General features: G+C 43.6%; 1 protein-coding gene across 1 annotated transcript in view; it reads left to right on the top strand.

Moving 5' to 3' along the window:
- The window catches only part of LOC116981660 (interferon-induced protein with tetratricopeptide repeats 1-like), a 38,946-nt gene extending 24,767 nt beyond the window's left edge, over nt 1-14,179 (top strand). Inside the window, exon 2 of the mRNA XM_033034748.1 lies at nt 12,739-14,179. Within this exon, the coding sequence (XP_032890639.1) occupies nt 12,739-14,179 (1,441 nt within the window). The remainder of the gene's footprint in view (nt 1-12,738) is intronic.
- Nucleotides 14,180-19,248: the final 5,069 nt, after the last annotated feature.

Below are 19,248 nucleotides of genomic sequence, written 5' to 3'. Positions count from 1 at the left end.
CGCGGGAGGCAATTCGCCACCAGAGTCTTCAGCCAGTGAGCTGTTCTCCCATCTAAATTCTGCCTATCTAAAGGCATCCCACACGCTCCCTCATATACTGCCCACAGCCTGTCTGCGAACATGTCCGGGGACTCAGCTACCTGCTGCTCCGTCTCCCCCACCCTGGTGAAAGGACTACCCTGATTCAACCCCATGGCCTCCAGAACCGCTGTCTGTGCCGCTACCCATGTTTCAGGTCTTCCCCCTTCCCGGGAGGTCACCGCCTTGCATAGGTATGAATCTAGGGTCATCAGTAGCAGCTTTACCCGTTCTACCTCATCGCAATCGTTTATGTCGGCTGCCTGCTGCACCTCCATAAAATGCAATGACGGGTCTCCTGCCCTGGTTAACTTGGGAACCTGAGCCACCATCCCCCTCAGCACATGTGCCCCATGGGGAATGATGATATCACTCTCTATGGGCCCCCTATCTGCCTGCCCTACCGGGGGACCATATTTCCTTTGCCGTGCCGGGCACATCTGCCCTACTCTGGGCTGTTGCCCCTTTACCCCTGGCTCTCCCACCATGATCGGTAACCCCACCACCTCGTGGTGTGCTACACATGGCGCGGAAGCCGCTAACTGAGGGTGCTCTCCCGCCCCTCCTTGGGCCTGTCTCTCCCCGGACAACCCGAACCCCACCTGCCGACCCGGACCTATCCCCGGCGCCTCAGGAGGCGGTCTATTCCCCTTTACCCCTAGGAAATCATCTGCTGAGGGAAGCCCTCTGCCCCCGGGGGACCCCCCTGGTCCTACCAGGTGAACCCGTCCCCTAGTCTTGGACAGAGTCTCCTCCAGCTGCGCTATCCTCGCCTGGCAAGGCCCGTGATCACTATCGCCTAGCTCGCTACGGGTCACCCTGTATGCTGCTTGTATATCCTGGAACTTTCCCTCCAGCTCCCTGCACTTCTGTGTACTCTGAGCCAGGAGTTCCTGGGCGTTCCGTTCCCTCTCCTTTGCCTCTACCACCTGGCATTGGAGGAATTCCTGGGCATTTCTGTGGGACTCCCTCGCCTGCAAGATACACTGCCTGGCTTTACTGCATTCCTCAGATAGCCCTTCCCCTTCTCTAGCGCTTTCTTCAGCGCTGGCCCTAGCTTCTCTCAGTTGCTCTTCCAGTCTATCTATCTGTCTCTGCATATTGGCTACCTGCTGTGATAGGCACGCTAGCCAAACTGCCTTTTCCTGCCCTTTACTATACGCTTTGCTTTCCGTCCATTGAGCTGCAGCTTCTGCGGGCTGCTCTGCTCTCAACAGTGCTATCACCCATTGTTTGGTGAGATTGATCTTTTTAAACAGATAAGAGGAGATTCTCTCCTCCATCTTGCTACGTTCTCTCACCCCCTCTGACAAATCACATATCCCAAACCACCGAGGTCCTGCCATGGTCGCCATTCTGTAGGGGTTTTGTGTTTCCCTTTACTCCACAAAAAGGATTCCCCTAGGTTCTAGACCTCGGAATTATGGTGGGATATGATAAAAAGGTTGAATTGACCAGAGTGTGCTGATGAGAGAAAACAGAAACCAAGATGGACTCAAAGCAAGTCTAAATTACAGGCTTTATTAAACAATGAGAAATCGAATCTCACCAACACTACATAATCAGTGGCTAAACTTATGCATTAAACTAAGACTATGGATGGAAAACTAACGGGCACGTCGTGAAACTTACTTTAACACAAGTTTACTCCCCCTCGACCTCTATCCTATTTCGGGAATTTTCACCAGGTCACCAGGATACTCACAGCTAAGTCGATGCAGGCTCACGGGCTGTCCAGCAGAGCAGGAAGAGCAGGAAGAGAGAGAGAGTTCTGGCTTGACTTCGACTTTTATACCTGAGCTTCCTTTGAAACCCCCAGGTGTTCCTCTGGATAAAAGGGGTTCTTTTGATGTTTCCCAGTTTCGATCTGGCACGAACAATAGGCTTCCGATGATAAGGGGTTTGCTGATGTCATGATCCCTCAGCCTGATCGTTATCATCCCCGATGGTGATTGTGCTTGTGCTGGCCTGTTTACCACCGTCTGCTGAGGCTTGGTTCCTCCCTTTGTGTATCCAAGAGAATCTCGTTATCTCCGTCTCAGCCTTTCCTGTTCACACCGTTGTGTGATGTCCAAGTCCACAGGCCAGACGGGTTTGATTCTTGATGTGGATTGGGGGGTGTTTTTCCGTTGCAGCCAGCAAATTTGTCTTTTAAAATATCCATGTGCTTATCCAATTTCTTCCATAATTTTGGAGGATTTGCCCAAATAACTTACAGTGATCCATACACTTATTCTGTGCTACACACTAGGGACAATTTACAGAAACCAATTAACCTACCAACTTGCATGTCTGTGAGAGCACCCGGAGAAAACTCATAGTCCCAGGCAGAACGTACAAACTCTGTACAGACAGCACCCATATTCAGGATCAAACCAAGGTCTCTGGCGCTGTAAGGCAACATCTCTCTCCCATTGGTGTCACAGCTTATGCCAATGGTACCCCTGCTGGGAAGAATGTTTCCGTGTGTGTCACGTTAGAACATTCTACTTGGGGCTGTTGATTGAATAATCATTGTTAATGATGCTGCAAATCAAAAAAAAATTGTGTAGGAAAGAACTGTAAATGCTGGTTTAAATCGAAGATAGACAAAGCATACAAGCATATGGTGCAACACAACCATAGAAATAAAATGTTTTAGAATCAGGTGGCGAGTGGCCTGGAACATAAAATAGGTATATAGCTTTCAATCTCCTTTTTCCTTTTCTTCTTTTATTTTCATTTTATTTTTTTCGTCTCTTTCTCCTTCTACTTCTTCTTCTTTCTTCTTCCGTCTTTTGGACTATCTTTCGATCTCACGCACCACTTACGTCAATCTCTACTTTTCTACTCTTTTCTTCCTTATTCCTGTTTTGCTATTAAATTTAAAAAAAAGAAGTTGTATATGAAATGTAATATGTCAACAAATATTAGGTACTGAGGTACCACAATATTGTACTTCTAACAAAAAAACAACTCATTTTTAATTTGAAAAAAAAAAAGTCGAAGATAGTCACAAAATGCTGGAGTAAGTTAGTGGGACAGGCAACATCTCTGGAAAGAAGGAATGGGTAATGTTTCGAGTCGAGACCCTTCTTCAGACTGATTTTTGTAAAACAATAATGTTACATCAACATGTATGATGTGGAAGCAAATCATTATATATTTAAGAGGAAAGACGTGAATGGGGCAGTAAGAGGATCAACAGAGAAGGTGGGAAAGATTGTGGAATATAACTACACCCCAAACAAGCAGCCTGTTTGCATTTAGTGAATTGAATGGAACCCTGGCCAAAGGATCCAAGGCTAGATTTCATGCCTGGGCTATTGCAGGCTGCTGCAGTTACTTTCTCTCGCTACAACTATCTCTCTGTCCCATCAACCTTTCCTTCTCATTTGACTGCAGCTATTCTCTTGCTCCCTTCTTCCTTTGTCTTAAACTCTCTGCCACTCTCTTTCTTTCTCATTTTCAACTTCTATCCCTATTTCTCTCACTGTGCTGGTGGCATCTTCATTTGGGGTGCCAGGTCCACCTGTTTGTCTAGACCTTTGATCACATAATCCTCCAAATCAACCCAGCCACCTGTTTCCTTTCATATCGATCATCCACAGGCAGAGAACAATTGTTTTCCCATTTCTATCCCTGCACTATTACCCATGGACTTCCCCAGGATCTGACCTTAGTTCCCTCCCTTTCTCATTGAAATGCTGCCACCTGGCATTGAGATCCCATAATTGCACCTTGGTAACACTGCCTGGTTCGATCCACTCTCTGTTCATCAACCACAAAATCTCACCACAGAGTCCTTGCTATCTCCAGACGTAACTATAAGAACAATCCCTTAGCCATCATCCTGCCCTCTACTCTCATTGGACTTTGTACATTTCCAATGCAACTGATGTGTCACCACGGTATTCTGCACTCTATATCTGGCACACTGCTCTGTGGATCATACTTGAATTCAACATGATTACATTTATGTATAGGATTATCTGATCTGAATTGATAACATGCAAAGCAAAGCTTTTCATTTGCCTCAGTAAATGTGACAATATTAAACCTGAACCTAAGCCCATAACTTGAATTAATTCGAGACTCGACTGCAGTCGCTTCTGTCCCACTTAAATTTGACAAGATTAGTGCACCTTGACAGCCCTTTGAAGTCCACAATGTCCACTTTTTTCATGTATTTGAAGTCTCCATCATTACGTTAGGGATAGGTTCCCAGTTCAAATGTTAAGAGGCCGATTGGTGTGTCCTTGGCATTATTCTCTCAAAGTATTTGTACCTGTATACAACATGTGCAAAGCACAAGACCTCTAGTTCCACCATCTCTTCCATGGAACTATTGTATCAATAATCTAGTCATCTCATCCCGAGTTTTCTTGAGCACATGTGATTGTGTTGTCTCTGGGGATGGAGCTTAATATTTCAGACACTTAAGCATGAACAGTTGGGTTACCTGCGGTCTAGATTATGTCATTCCAGAATTTCCCTCACACCACCCTCTAACCTTATCCATCTTATCAGCTTCAGGCACTGCACCCAGCACTAGTTCTCCTTCCACTTAGTTCATTCCCAGCCCAGGTCAATTGCAACTCCTTCTAAAGCCATAGCCTCCTGCAGAGGACTGTTTGTTGTGTCACAACAAGTGCAAATTCACTGTGTAGGAAGGAACTGCAGATGCTGGTTTAAACCAAAGATAGACACAAAATGCTGGAGTACCTCAGGCAGCATCTCTGCAGAGAAGGAATGGAGGGATGTATCTTCTTTAGACCCTATTTCATGTCATAGTCATAGTATTAGTGTACAGAATTGAAATAGGCCCCTCTGCCCAATTCATCCATTCCCACTTGAGCGCACTGGCCCATATCACCCCTCCCCCCTCCCACCTCATATGCAAAAACAAGGAGCCCTTTCAGGCTCTTAGACCATCAATGCTCGGACCTAGAATGCTACATTGAACCTTTGATCATGCGTTGTTTATATAGGTATCTGGGTGGATTCGCAATGTTGCCTTTAATTATTCATCATTGTCATTACACGTATGAGTTTCAGTTTCTATTCCCAATCAAGAAATACAGGAAACTATAAAGGAAGTGTCAGGCATAACATTCAGAACACTTTTAGATTGATTCAACCTGTGAAAGCACTTCACGAGCTGAGAAAGGAATACAAAGTGTTTTCCATCCAAGCAACATAATGAGGGAAGGAACATTCCTACTGTGTCTATGCTTACCTGCAGATTATTATTGAGAATATGGTTTACTGAAAATTAGTGGATCAAATTGCAATTAATTTGAACAACTCAGAATGGTAACATTGGCTGGCACGGTAGTTTAGTTTAGAGATACAATATGGAAACAGGCCCTTTGGCCCTCCCGAGTCCACACCACCCATTCGCACATTTGAGAGTCAAGAGTGTTTTATTGTCTTATGTCCCACATTGAAACAGAAATTCTCATCAGCAAAACATTAATCCATTCTTGATGCCTGAATCATTGCAAGTTTCTACCTCCTCAGATACGGCCTCCACGAACTTGTGGTTTCGATACTGCTGAGTAATTCCAGGTTTTTACTGTCTTGTTTGTCATTGACGTAGAACACTACATCACAGGAACACAATTGCCCCTGTAAATTGCTCCTAGTGTGTAGGCAGTGGATGCGAATGTAGGATAACAACACTAGTGTGCAAGGCTGATCGATGGTTGGCGTGGATGTAGTGAGCTGAAGGGTCTGTTACCGTGCTATATGTCTAAACTCTCAACTAATTCCTTTGTCTGCACATGCTCCATATCTCCCCATTCCCTACATATTCACATGTCTATCAAAAAACCTTTGAAATGCCACTATCATATCTGCTTCTTTCACTAGCATTGGTATATTGCAGGCACTGACTACTATCTGTATATAAACTAGCCCTTGCATCTCCTTTAAACATTCTTCCCCACACATAATAGCTGTGCCCTCCAGGATTTGTTATTCCTACCCTGGGACAATGGTTCTGACTATTTACCTTAGTCGGAGCCGCTCTCCGGCGGTGCAGCCATTCCCGCCCATTGGGTTCCCATTGTGAGGTAGAACATGCAGTTATTACTGTGCAGGCGCAGCTGACAGGCACAGCAAGTGGAAAAGGGATTTATTAAAGCTTAAAATGTGAATAACTCTTAAAATATAACAAGTTAAACGTGAAAGATGAGATTTATTCAGTCCATTTGTTCTTGTTGCATCTCTTGTTGCATTCTGCAGCCGGGGGAGGGGAACAGCTTCAGGCGGAGGCTATTGGGGGCCGGTGGGGGGAGCGTTCTGTAGCCAGGGAGGGGCACGGCTTTGTTTATCGGCGGCCCAATAAGAAAAACACTCATGATGCAATCCAACTTTATTCCATTAATAAATGGTTTGAATGCGGGGTTGTTCAATAGTGGGGTTAGTACTGATAGATTATTTAATTTCAAGGATACTTTTATTTGTTTCCAAATTCTTATTGTATTGTGAATAATTGGATTCTTCTTATATATTATACTATTCAATTTTATCGGTGAGAGCAAGATCGTTCCTATATCGTACGGGTAGCACTCCTCTTACTCCATTATTATCCACTCCAACTGCTGAGTGGAACTATCCAGCCAGTACATTATGTTCTTAATATGCACTGCCCAGTAGTAATACATAAAGTTAGGTAATGATAAACCCCCAACTTCTTTAGGTTTACACAAATGCTTTCGTTGAGTTCTGTGTGCTCTGTAATCCCATATAAAATTAGTGATAGTAGAATCTAGTTTTTTGAAAAAATATTTTGGAATATATTTTGGGATCGCTTGAAACAAATATATTAATTGTGGTAAGAAAGTCATTTGTATAGCGTTAATTCTACCTATCAATGAGAGCGGGAGCGTTTTCCAAAATTTAATCATATCATTCAGTTTATTTAATAGTGGCATAAAATTGGCACTAAATAATGATTTGTGTCTTCTCGTAATTTGAATACCCAGATACTTGAATTTTTCTGTTGCAATTTTAAAGGGGAATTTTAGTAAGTGTCTCGAATCCTGTGGTTTTAAAGACATAATTTCGCTTTTATTCCAATTTATTCTATATCCTGAAAAAGAGCCGAATTCCTCAATTAGTGTTAATAAGGTGGGTATACTCGTTTGTGTATTAGTAATATATAAAATAATATCATCAGCGTATAATGAAATTTTATTCTTTGAGTCCTTAGTGTTATATCCGTGAATATTCGGGTGATTTCTAATCTTTTCGGCCAGCGGTTCTATCATAAGGGCAAATAGCAATGGTGATAAGGCACAACCCTGCCTATTACCCCTTGATAAGTAAAATTTTGGAGATACCATATTGTTAGTTAATATTCTTGCCGTAAGTTTATCGTAAATTAGATTAACCCATCTAATAAAATTCTCTCCCGTGTTAAATTTTTGGAGCACCTTGTATAAATACTGCCATTCTACCTGATCAAATGCCTTCTCTGCATCCAGCGTAACAACTGAAATATCTTCATTGTCCTCATTGTGAGAGTACATTATATAGAAAAGCCTTCTCAAATTATTAAATGATTGTCTTTTAGGTATAAATCCCGTTTGATCCGTGTTTATTAATTTGATAATATAATTATTCAGTCTTCTAGCTAGAATCTTTGCTAAAATTTTCTGATCCGTATTTAGAAGTGATATAGCTCTATAAGAACCCGGTTCATCTAAATCTTTTTCTTTTTTTGGTATAAGCGTTATTGTTGATTCTGCTAGAGTTTCTGGTAGTTTATTTTCGGTATAAGCATGCGTGTATAAATTGAGTAATCTTGGTACAATTGACTCCTGAAATCGTTTATAAAATTCATTACTAAAACCATCTGGTCCTGGGGTCTTCCCATTTTTCAGTGAGTTTATTATTTGTTTTATTTCTTCACTAGTAATCCATGCTCCTAATTCCTTTTGTTCTAAACTATCCAATTTAGGGAGATTGCAATTATCTAAATAATTTGTAATTTTACTAACATCTATTTATTTTAGTTGTATATAAATTATGATAAAATTGGGCAAACCTCTTATTAATATCCTTTGGCTGTGTTAGAAGCTCACCCTTATCCGATTTAGTTTTAGTAATAGTTTTTTCCTTTTCTTGTTGCTTCAGTTGCCTCGCAAGTAATTTATGTGGCTTATCACCAAATCCGAAGTGTGCTTGTTTTGTAATTTGGAATAATCTTATTACTCTTGCCGATAATATTCTATTGGTTCATATTTCAATAAGGTTATCTTATTATGTTTACCTATGGTTGGGTCAGTTGCATTGTCCAATTCTAGTAATTTTATTTCCTGTTCTACCCTGACAATCCTGACACCCTCTCACGGGCACCTCGACCAACCTGAGAAAAACACCTGTCTGATGATCAGCGCGTTTATGATGGTCTCCTGCCTCCCATCTGCTGGATGAGACATCCTAGTGTCACAAACAGCCTTTGGGTCCCATTATCACATGGGATTCCTGGTCTCCAACACAATATTCCACAACTCGCACTTATGCCCCAACTGCGCAGGCGCGGTTGATGGGTTCCCTTTGCGATGCCCCTGATCCCCCCTCCTCCCCTCACCCTCCCCCCACCCACTCTGCCCCTTGCCCTTCCCACCCACGCATTCACTCCATCCCCCCTCAGCCCCCCATCCACTCTTAGCGGCTCTCCGGCATCGCAGCCATTCCCTCCCATTGGGTTCCCATTATGACGTAGAACACGCAGGTATTACTGCGCTGTTGCAGGTGACGGGCACGGCAAGTGGAAAAGGGATTTATTAAAGCTTAAAATGTGAATAACTCTTAAAATATAACAACAAGTTAAACGTTAAAGTCCATTTGTTCTTGTTGAGTCTCTTGTGTTCTGCAGCCGGGGGAGGGAGACAGCTTCAGGCGGGGGCTGTCAGGGGCTTGTCACTGCCGCTGCCGCTCCCTATCGCTGGCGCTGCCCCTTGCGGGGCTGTCGGGGGGTGGGAGAGCGTCCTGCAGCTGGGGTAGGGGGATGGCTTTAGGTGGATGCTGCTGGGGGTGAGGGGAGGGTCCTGCATCTGGCGGAGGGGGACGGCTTGAGGTGGGGGCTGTCGAGGGTGGGTAGGGTGGGGGGAAGCGTCTGGCAGCCAGGGGAGGGTATGGCTTCAGAAGGGGGCTGGTGGGTGGGAGCGCCCTGCAGCTGATTAGGGGGACGGATTCAGGTGGGGACCAGTGGGGAGCACCTGCAACCGGCGGAGGGGGATGGGTTTAGGCAGGGGCATTCGAGGGCGGGTGGGGGGGAAGGACGGCTTCATGTGGCGGCTGTTGGATGCCAGTGGGGGGGGGGGGGCGTTCTACAGCTGGGGACGGGGACGGCTTCTGGTGGATGCGTCCTGTAGCTATGGACGGGGATAGCTTCAGGTGGGGGGTGGAGCACCCTGTAGCCCAGTGAGGGGATGGATCAGACAGGGGCTGGTGGGTGGGGGGGAGAGTCCTGCAGTTAGGGATGGGACTGGCTTTCTGGAGGGCTAGTACAGGTTTTGTGGGCTGAAGGGACTGGTTTCCAGAGAACATTGGATGGACATTGTGGGCCGAATGGTCTGCAGCTGGGGACAGCGACGGCTTCTGATGGACCTGTCGAGGGCCGCTGGTGGGGGTTTGAGGGGAGCTCTCCTGTAGCCTTCAGCGGCCATGGACTGTCACTGCTGTGGCTTATCATTGCCGCTCCCCACCAGCTTCAGGCAGCTTGGGACGGGGACGGCTCCCGGCCCCAGCCTCACTCAGTGGCTCCCGGCCCCGGCTCTGACCTCGGCCTCAGTCAACGTCTCCCAGCCTGGACCCTGCCTGCACACAGCGGCTCCCGGCTCCGGCCTCAGTGGCTCACGGCCTCACTCGGTGCCCCCGGCACCAATCAGCGGCTCCCGGCTCCACTCAGCTGCTCCCGGCTCCCGGTTCCACTCAACATCTCCTGGCTCATCGTGGTGGTCCCCGTAGGCGCTGTCCCCACTCACTCTCCACACTCTGCTCACTCAGCTCCTTCAGCTTTGTTCTCCTCACCGCCGGTGAATGACAGCGGGTATAGAAGGGGCGTTGCCGTCCCGGCGAATTACAGGAGAGAAGACAAATCTGCTGACATTTTCTATGTTTCTATGATTCAGGCTCTAAGCTCAACCTCTTTTTCCAAAATACTACTTGCATTGAAATAAACTCAGCTCAGCCCCTCAGCCCCACCATGTTCATTAAACTGTCCCTGATTGTCCTTTCTTTGGGACTTACTTTTTATAATCTCCATCTTCCCATAGTCTCTCCACTTGCTGACCTGCTGCTCCATTTCCCACCTCACTGACACTCTAAATTCCATCGAGTAGCACTAGAATACTTTCCTATGAGATAGTGGGTTCCTACCAGTTCAGGAGAAACGAATCCTTCTTGTATGGGTCTCACCTACCCTTAAATGGAGCCCAATGATGAATATACCTGACGCACTCCCTCCTGCACAAGCACCTTAGCCATGTATTGAACTGTACTATCTTTCTATTTCTTGCCTCATTAGCACGTGGTATGGGTAGTAATTTGAGGTTGCAACATGGATGGTGTAGACAGAACCTTTTTCCCAGGATGGAAATGTCCAACACTACGACATGGCTATAAGGTGAGAGGGGGATCCTGGATAACATGGAGGTCCTACACTTAACCTACTACCCAACTCCCAAAATTGCAGGACCTCATCTCCCTTCCTAAATATGCCATTGCCACCAACCTTGACAATCAACTCTGGGGACTTACCCTCCCCTCTCAGAATATCCAATGTACTCTCCCAGTCATCATTGACTCCAGCATTAGGGAGACAACTCACCATCCCAGAGTCTTGCCTGGAGACTGCTTCAATTCAGTTAGAAAATAAGCAAACGCAGCTATGCAATTTCGTTCAAACCAAGTGTTTGAATGGCAATAAAAAGCATTCTATTCTATTCTATTGTCTAATATGCTGACTACAGTGCATTCAGAAAGTATTAAGACCCCTTCACTTTTTCCACATTTTGTTACGTTACAGCCTTATTTTAAAATGGATTCAATTCGTTTTCTTATCATCAATCTACACGCAATACCCCATAATAAAAAAGTGAAAACAGGTGTTTAGAAATGTTGGAAAAGTAATTAAAAATAAATAACTGGAATATCACATTTACATAGGTATTCATACCCTTTGCTATGACACTCAAAATTGAGTTTAGGTTCATCCTGTTTGCATTGATTATACTTGAGATATTTCTACAACTTGATTGGAGTCCACCAGTGGTAAATTAAATTGATTGGACTTGAATTTGAAAGGCACACGCCTGTCTATATAAGATCCCGCAGTTGACAGCGCATGTCAGAGCAAAAACCAAGCCATGAAGCTGAATGAATTGTCCGTAGACCTCAGAGACAGGATTGTGTCGAGACACAGATCAGGGGAAGAGTATAAAAAATGTCTGCAGCATTGCAGGTCCCGAAGAGCACAGTTGCCTCTGTCATTCTTAAATGTAAGAACTTTGGAATCACCAGGACTCTTCATAGAGCTGGCTGCCCGGCCAAACTGAGCAATTGGGGGAGAAGGGCATTGGTCAGGGAGGTGACCAAGAACCCGATGGTCACTCTGACAGAGCTCCATAGTTCCTTTTTGGAGATGGGAGAACTTACCAGAAGGACAACTATATCTGCAGCACTCCACCAATCAGGCCTTTATGGTAGAGTGGCCGGACGAAAGCCACTCCTCAGTAAAAGGCACATGACAGCCCACTTGGAGTTTGCCAAAAGGCACCTAAAGGACTCTCAGACTATGAGAAACAAGATTCTCTGGTCTGATGAAACCAAGATTGAACACTTTGGCCTGAATGCCAAGCGTCACGTCTGGAGGAAACCAAGCATCGCTCATCACCTGGACAATACCATACCTATGGTGAAGCATGGTGGTGGCAGCATCATGCTGTGGGGATGTATTTCAGCGGCACGAACTGGGAGACTAGTCAGGATCAAGGGAAAGATGAACGAAGCAAAGTACAGAGAGATCCTTGATGAAAACCTGCTCCAGAGCGTTCTGGACCTCAGACTGGGGTGGAGGTTCACCTTCCACCAGGCCAACAACTTTAAGCACACAGCCAAGACAGTGCAGGAGTGGCTTCGTGACAAGTCTGTGCATGTCCTTGAGTGGCCTAGCCAGAGCCTGGACTTGAACCCGATCGGACATCTCTGGAGGGACCTGAAAATAGCTGTGCATTGATGCCCCTGAGAGAGCTTGAGAGGATCTGCAGAGAAGAATAGTAAAAATTACCCAAATACAAGTGTTCCAAGCTTGTAGCGTCATACCCAAGATGACGAAGGCTGTAATCGCAGCCAAAGGTACCCCAACAAAACACTGAATAAAGGGTCTGAATACTTATGTAAATGTGATTTTTCAGTTATTTATTTTTGATTTCTTTCGAAAAATTAATAAACACCTGTTTTAACTTATTTATTACGGCGTTTTGTGTGTAGATTGATGATAAAAAACAATAATTTAATCCATTTTATAATAAGGCTGTAACGTAACAAAATGTGGAAAAAGTGAAGGGGTCTGAATACTTTCTGAATGCACTATATTTGTGAGATTGGGACAGACCAGTTTCAGGTGATCTGACATGGAATTTGATGAATTTTCTTCTCTTGCAGCAGCAGAATGGGAGATTTGTTGAAAGAGAAGCTCAATCAGCTTCAGTGTCACTTCACGTGGGGCCCACAGAAGGAGGCCATTGACCTGGAGGATATGATGTACAGATTACAAGATGCCATAATCTTTGCAAATAAATATCAAGCCGCATCCTACAACCAACTCGCTTTTGTAAACTGCTTGCAAGGCAACAGTGAGGAAGCTATTCAAAACTTAAAGGAGGCTGAAAGGATTCTGAGGGAGAATCACAAAGATGCATTTGAAAGAAACAGCATCGTCACCTATGGAAACTTTGCCTGGGTGCATTACCACATGGGACAACTGGCCAAGGCCCAGTCCTACCTCGACAAGCTGGAGATGATCTGTAAACTGCTCACTGATGGTACTCGCTATACAGCAATGATACCTGAAGTGTATGGGGAGAAGGGGTGGTCATTGTTGAGTTCTACAGCTGTATATTATGAGGAGGCTATGAAATGTTTTGAGAAAGCTCTGGAGGAAGATCCCAATAACACGGAGTGGATCATGGGCAAAGCAACTGTTCTGTTTCGTCTGGAAGCATTTTCTGGAACCCCAGAGAGTCATGAAAGGAGTCAGTCAGTGAAGTATCTGCAGCGTGTACTGGAGCTAGATCCAGATGATTCAATGGCCATGGTGCTGCTGGCCTTAAAATTGATAGGACTCAATAAAAGGGAAGAAGCAAATAAATTAGTTGAGCAAGCATTGCAGAAGCCCAGTAAGGATCCATATGTGCTTCGCTATTCGGCAAAATTTTACAGAGGGGAAGGAGCAGTGGAGAAAGCAGTCAATCTATTGAAGCAAGCATTAGAGTTAACTCCACACTCATGCTTCTTGCACCACCAAATTGGAATTTGTTATAGAAGTAAACTGAACAAGCTTGGTAATAGAAATTCTCGCAGCCCCGCAACTCAGCAGCAAACTGAGTTGATCCGTCAATGTAAGTATCACTTTGGAAAAGCCTCTGAGTGCCGTCCAAAGTCAGCTATTAGACCAATGCTGGACTTTGCAGATATTTACATAAGAAGTGGAGAGTATTCTAAGGCAGAGGAGATCTACAATAATCTGGTGAAATTGGAGGGCATCCGTCCAGAAAACATACAGCAGATATGTTTACAGGCTGGGTCATTTGAACTGTATCAGAAAAGATCAGAATCAAGGGCCATCAGCCTATTTGTGAAAGGAATGAAGATTGAATATGAATCAGAAGAACGGAAAAAGTGTATGGAAAAATTGGAGATGTGGGCAGATAAAAAACTTTGCTATGCTCCACGTGACAGCACAGCTCTTGGTGTGAGAGGGTTACTGTGTCAGCTGGCTAGGAACCAGTCCAGTGCTATTGAATACTTTGAAAAGGCCTTGGAGATTGATCATGAGAATGAAGAATATCTGTGTGCTCTTTCAGAATTACGTCATAATCATTGAGGACCACAAGGATGCTTATAATATGCACCGATTTCATCTGATCTAAGGATAAGCTTGGTGATGTGTGTGTTTTACTAATTATATTCTGATAGCATCTTCTTTGAATGAAGGCTTTACTTATGAGTGTGAAGTTTTCAAAAATGATCTTGTGCTTCATTTAAACATTTTATTTTAATTATTCTACTTTTAAAAATAATAACACCTCAAGCACACCAATCAAATGGGATTTAGTTTTGTAAGTGTGGAATTTGTGTTTATTGTGGAAAGATGGGAATTGGTAAATGGCAGCACCAGGAACCAGATATCGTTGAGGCTCCTGGCAAGTTTCCTCATCTGAGTCTTTCACCTTAATCATTTTACTCTTTATTTTTTCTTGTTTCTCACTGCACGATTATAACTTTGGAATGATTTAATTTTCAGGATCATTATAAGATGTCCTACATTGACATGTCTATTAATTAAAGCTTCAAAGCTACAACCAAATCAAAGGAACACAAACAACAGATCCTTAAAGTGTGCATCCTACTGCTGGGGGTGTTGGAGGAAAGGCTGGGGAGGGGGTCTGTTGGGGGAGGGGAGGGTACCAGGATAGTTAATGGAATTTCAAGAGATGATATTATTGACAAAGGAAAGATTCAAGTTTACATTATCAGGCATAATAATTAATAATCAAGGACAATGTAGCTACCAAACTCTAATCCATTTTGAAAATACTAATGGATTCGTAATGGAGCCAGAAATTGGAAGTAATTAATGGAAAGATGAACCCTTCCATGTGGCCATCCCCAACAGTGTGGCTATAGCCAGATGGCATTCCTGTAATAATTTGTACTATAATGACTATAATACTTTATACTCTGTAACTTTGGCCAGAAACATGGCGACTCTTTGTGTACTTTGTGTATTGTATGCAAAATAAAGAATTTCACTGCATCCAAGTACGTGTGACAATAAAGTATCATTGAATTATTGAATCGTTCAACCCTCTGTGTAAAAAAGCGTGCCCCGCATATCTCCATTATACTTCACCCCATCACCTAAAAACTATGCCCTCTTATGTTGGACATTTCCAAAAAGATTCTGACTGTCTGTCCTAACTATGCCTCTCATAAGTATATATTTTTCTATCCTCTCATCCTCCGGTGTTCCAGAGAAAATGATCCAAGTCTATCCAACCTCTCCCTGTAGATGAAACCCTCTAATCCAGGCAACATTCTGGTAAACCTCTGCACTCTTGCTAAAGCATCCACATTTTTCCTGTAATGGGGCCACCAGAACTGCATGCAATTGCAGACAATTGTGGACATAGCCCAGACCATCATGCAAACCAACCTTCCTTCCATTGATTCCATCAATACTTTAAGCTGCCTCGGCAAGACCACCAGCATAATCAAGGATGAGTCTCATTTCCTTTTCTCCTCTCTCCCATCAATCAAGAGTTACAGTAGTTTGAAAATGCATACCTCCAGATTCAGGAGCAGTTTCTTCAGCCTTGTTATCAGGTAATTGAATGGTCCTCTCATAAGCTAGAGTGCAGCCCTGACGTCCCATCTACCTCATTGGAGACTTTTAAACTATCTTTAATCGCACTTTATCTCGCACAAAATTTTGCACCCTTTACCCTTTATCTGTAGACTGTGGCAGTTTGATTGTAATCATGTATAATCTTTTCATTGACTCGATAGCATGCAAAAAAAATGTTTTACTGTACCTCAGTAAACATGACAATGATAAATTAAACTAAAAAGTAATGGCCATTGATTGATTTAGTACAAATGATGGTTTGTGATCCAGGTAAAGGCTGATTCATTCTATATTTGATAGTGGGCTTTGAAGTTTCACAGATTCATCTGCATCTCAACGCACAGTCTTACTCAGTTTTTGCTGGGCCGATGGGGAATAAAATTCACAGTTGGATCAGAATAAATGAGTCTCTGTATCATCTTTCTCTCTCATTTTCCTTTCCCCTGACTCTCAGTCTGAAAAAAGGTCTTGACCCGAACGGCACCTGTTCCTTTTCTCCAGAGATGCTGTCTGGTTGCTGAGTTACTCCAGATTTTTGTGTCTATCTTCAGTTTAAAGCAGCACCTGCAGTTCCTTGTTACACATAATTCCAATACCGACACATATTGGACTGTACATTATCCATATCACTCTATTTCCAGCATGTCCATATGCCTGACCAATTGTCTCTTAAATGCCACTAACACATCTGCCTCACCACCTCCAGAAGCATGTTCCAGGCACTCACCACCCTCTGTGTAAAATATATGCCCCACACATCTCCTGTAAACTTTGTCCCTCTCAACTTAAAGCGATGTCCTCAATTATTTGATACTTCCATGCTGGTAAAAAGTGTGTAACCAGTATATCCTATCTGTGATTCACATCATTTTATATACTTCTATTAGGTTTTTGCTGCATCCTCCAGCATTTCAGAGAAAACAATACAAGTCTGTACAACCGCACCCTGTAGCTAATACCCACTAATCCATGCATCATCATGGTAAACCTCCTCTGCACTCTTGTCAAAGCTCCCATGTCCTCCCTGTAATGGGACAACTAGACCAGCACACAATACTCCAAATGTAGTCTGTAAAGCTGCATCATGACGTCTTGTATCTTCAACTCAATGCCTCATATTTGGTATTAAGCAAGTATACTATATGCCTTCTTCATCAATTTATCTACTTGTGTTGCCACTTTCAAGGAGTTATGGACTTGGACCCCAAGAGGGGACTGATATCCCCTCTGTAAACCAATGCTCCTGAGGGTCAGGCGGTTAAATGTAGATTTTATCCTTACATATGACCTCCCAAATTGCAACACCCACACTTGCTCAGATTAAACTCCATCTGCCATTTCTGCACACGTACGTGTTGCTGATTTATATCCTGCTGTATACTTTGACAGCCTGTCTCACAGTCTGCGACCCCAACAATCAGCAAAGTTCTCTTCAAACATACTAACCATCTACATTTACAACCAAGTAATTTACATATATATCACAAACAGCAGAGATCCCAATGGAATACAAAATCCTAAGGGAATGGGTGTTCAATGTTCAGTGTGTGTACGCAGTGGACTGAGGAACCCGTTTCCATGTTGTATCTCTAAACTAAATTAAACTACTCTGGTCAGAGACTTCGGTCTGCAAATTGTCCTTTTACCACAACCCTCTGTTTATAACAGTAAGCCAGTTCTGAAAACATACGATTGAATCACTGTTAATCCTGAGCATCTTAATCTTCTGAATCAGCCCATCATGAGGGATTTACCTTCCCTACAACTGACGTGGGGTTCACTGACTTGGTATAAATATAAATTGTCCCTAGTGTGTGTAGGATAGTGTAAGTGTGCGGGGATCACTGGTCGGCGCGGACTCGGTGGGTCGAAGGGCCTGTTTCCGCGCTGAATCTCTAAACTAAACTAAACTCACCATATTTACTTTGCAGGATCTCATCATATAACCATATAACCATATAACAATTACAGCACGGAAACAGGCCATCTCGGCCCTACAAGTCCGTGCCGAACAACTTTTTTCCCTTAGTCCCACCTGCCTGCACTCATACCATAACCCTCCATTCCCTTCTCATCCATATGCCTATCCAATTTATTTTTAAATTATACCAACGAACCTGCCTCCACCACTTCCACTGGAAGCTCATTCCACACCGCTACCACTCTCTGAGTAAAGAAGTTCCTCCTCATGTTACCCCTAAACTTCTGTCCCTTAATTCAGAAGTCATGTCCTCTTGTTTGAATCTTCCCTATTCTCAAAGGTAAAAGCTTGTCCACATCAATTCTGTCTATCCCTCTCATCATTTTAAAGACCTCTATCAAGTCCCCCCTTAACCTTTTGCGCTCCAGAGAATAAAGACCTAACTTATTCAACCTATCTCTGTAACTTAGTTGTTGAAACCCAGGCAACATTGCAGTAAATCTCCTCTGTACTCTCTATTTTGTTGACATCCTTCCTATAATTGGGCGACCAAAATTGTACACTATACACCATACTCCAGATTTGGTCTCACCAATGCCTTGTACAATTTTAACATTACATCCCAGCTTCTATACTCAATGCTCTGATTTATAAAGGCTAGCATACGAAAAGCTTTCTTTACCACCTTATCTATATGAGATTCCACCTTCAAGGAACTATGCACGGTTATTCCCTCTGTTCAACTGTATTCTTCAATTCCCTACCATTTACCATGTACGTCCTATTTTGATTTGTCCTGCCAAGGTGTAGCACCTCACATTTATCAGCATTAAACTCCATCTGCCATCTTTCAGCCCATTTTTCCAAATGGCCTAAATCACTCTGTAGACTTTGGAAATCCTCTTCATTATCCACAACACCCCCTATCTTAGTATCATCTGCATACTTACTAATCCAATTTACCACACCTTCATCCAGATCATTGATGTACATGACAAACAACAAAGGACCCAACACAGATCCCTGAGGCACCCCACTAGTCACCTGCCTCCAACCCGGCAAACAGCCATCCACCATTACCCTCTGGCTTCTCCCATTCAGGCACTGTTGAATCCATCTTGCTATTCCTGCATTTATACCCAACAGTTGAACCTTCTTAACCAACCTTCCATGAGGAACCTTGTCAAAGGCCTTACTAAAGTCCATATAGACAACATCCACTGCTTTACCCTCGTCAATTTCCCTAGTAACCTCTTCAAAAAATTCAAGAAGATTAGTCAAACATGACCTTCCAGGCACAAATCCATGTTGATTGTTCCTAATCAGACCCTGTTTATCCAGATACTTATATATATTATCTCTAAGTATCTTTTCCATTAATTTGCCCACCACTGAAGTCAAACTAACAGGTCTATAATTGCTAGGTTTACTCTTAGAACCCTTTTTAAACAATGGAACAACATGCGCAGTACGCCAATCCTCGGGGACTATTCCCGTTTCTAATGACATTTGAAATATTTCTGTCATAGCCCCGGCTATTTCTACACTAACTTCCCTCAATGTCCTAGGGAATATCCTGTCAGGACCTGGAGACTTATCCACTTTTATATTTTTCAAAAGTGTC

Source organism: Amblyraja radiata, chromosome 15 (assembly GCF_010909765.2).
Source record: "Amblyraja radiata isolate CabotCenter1 chromosome 15, sAmbRad1.1.pri, whole genome shotgun sequence".
NCBI classification, from domain to species: domain Eukaryota; kingdom Metazoa; phylum Chordata; class Chondrichthyes; order Rajiformes; family Rajidae; genus Amblyraja; species Amblyraja radiata.
This window is presented reverse-complemented; position numbering and strand designations above follow the sequence as displayed.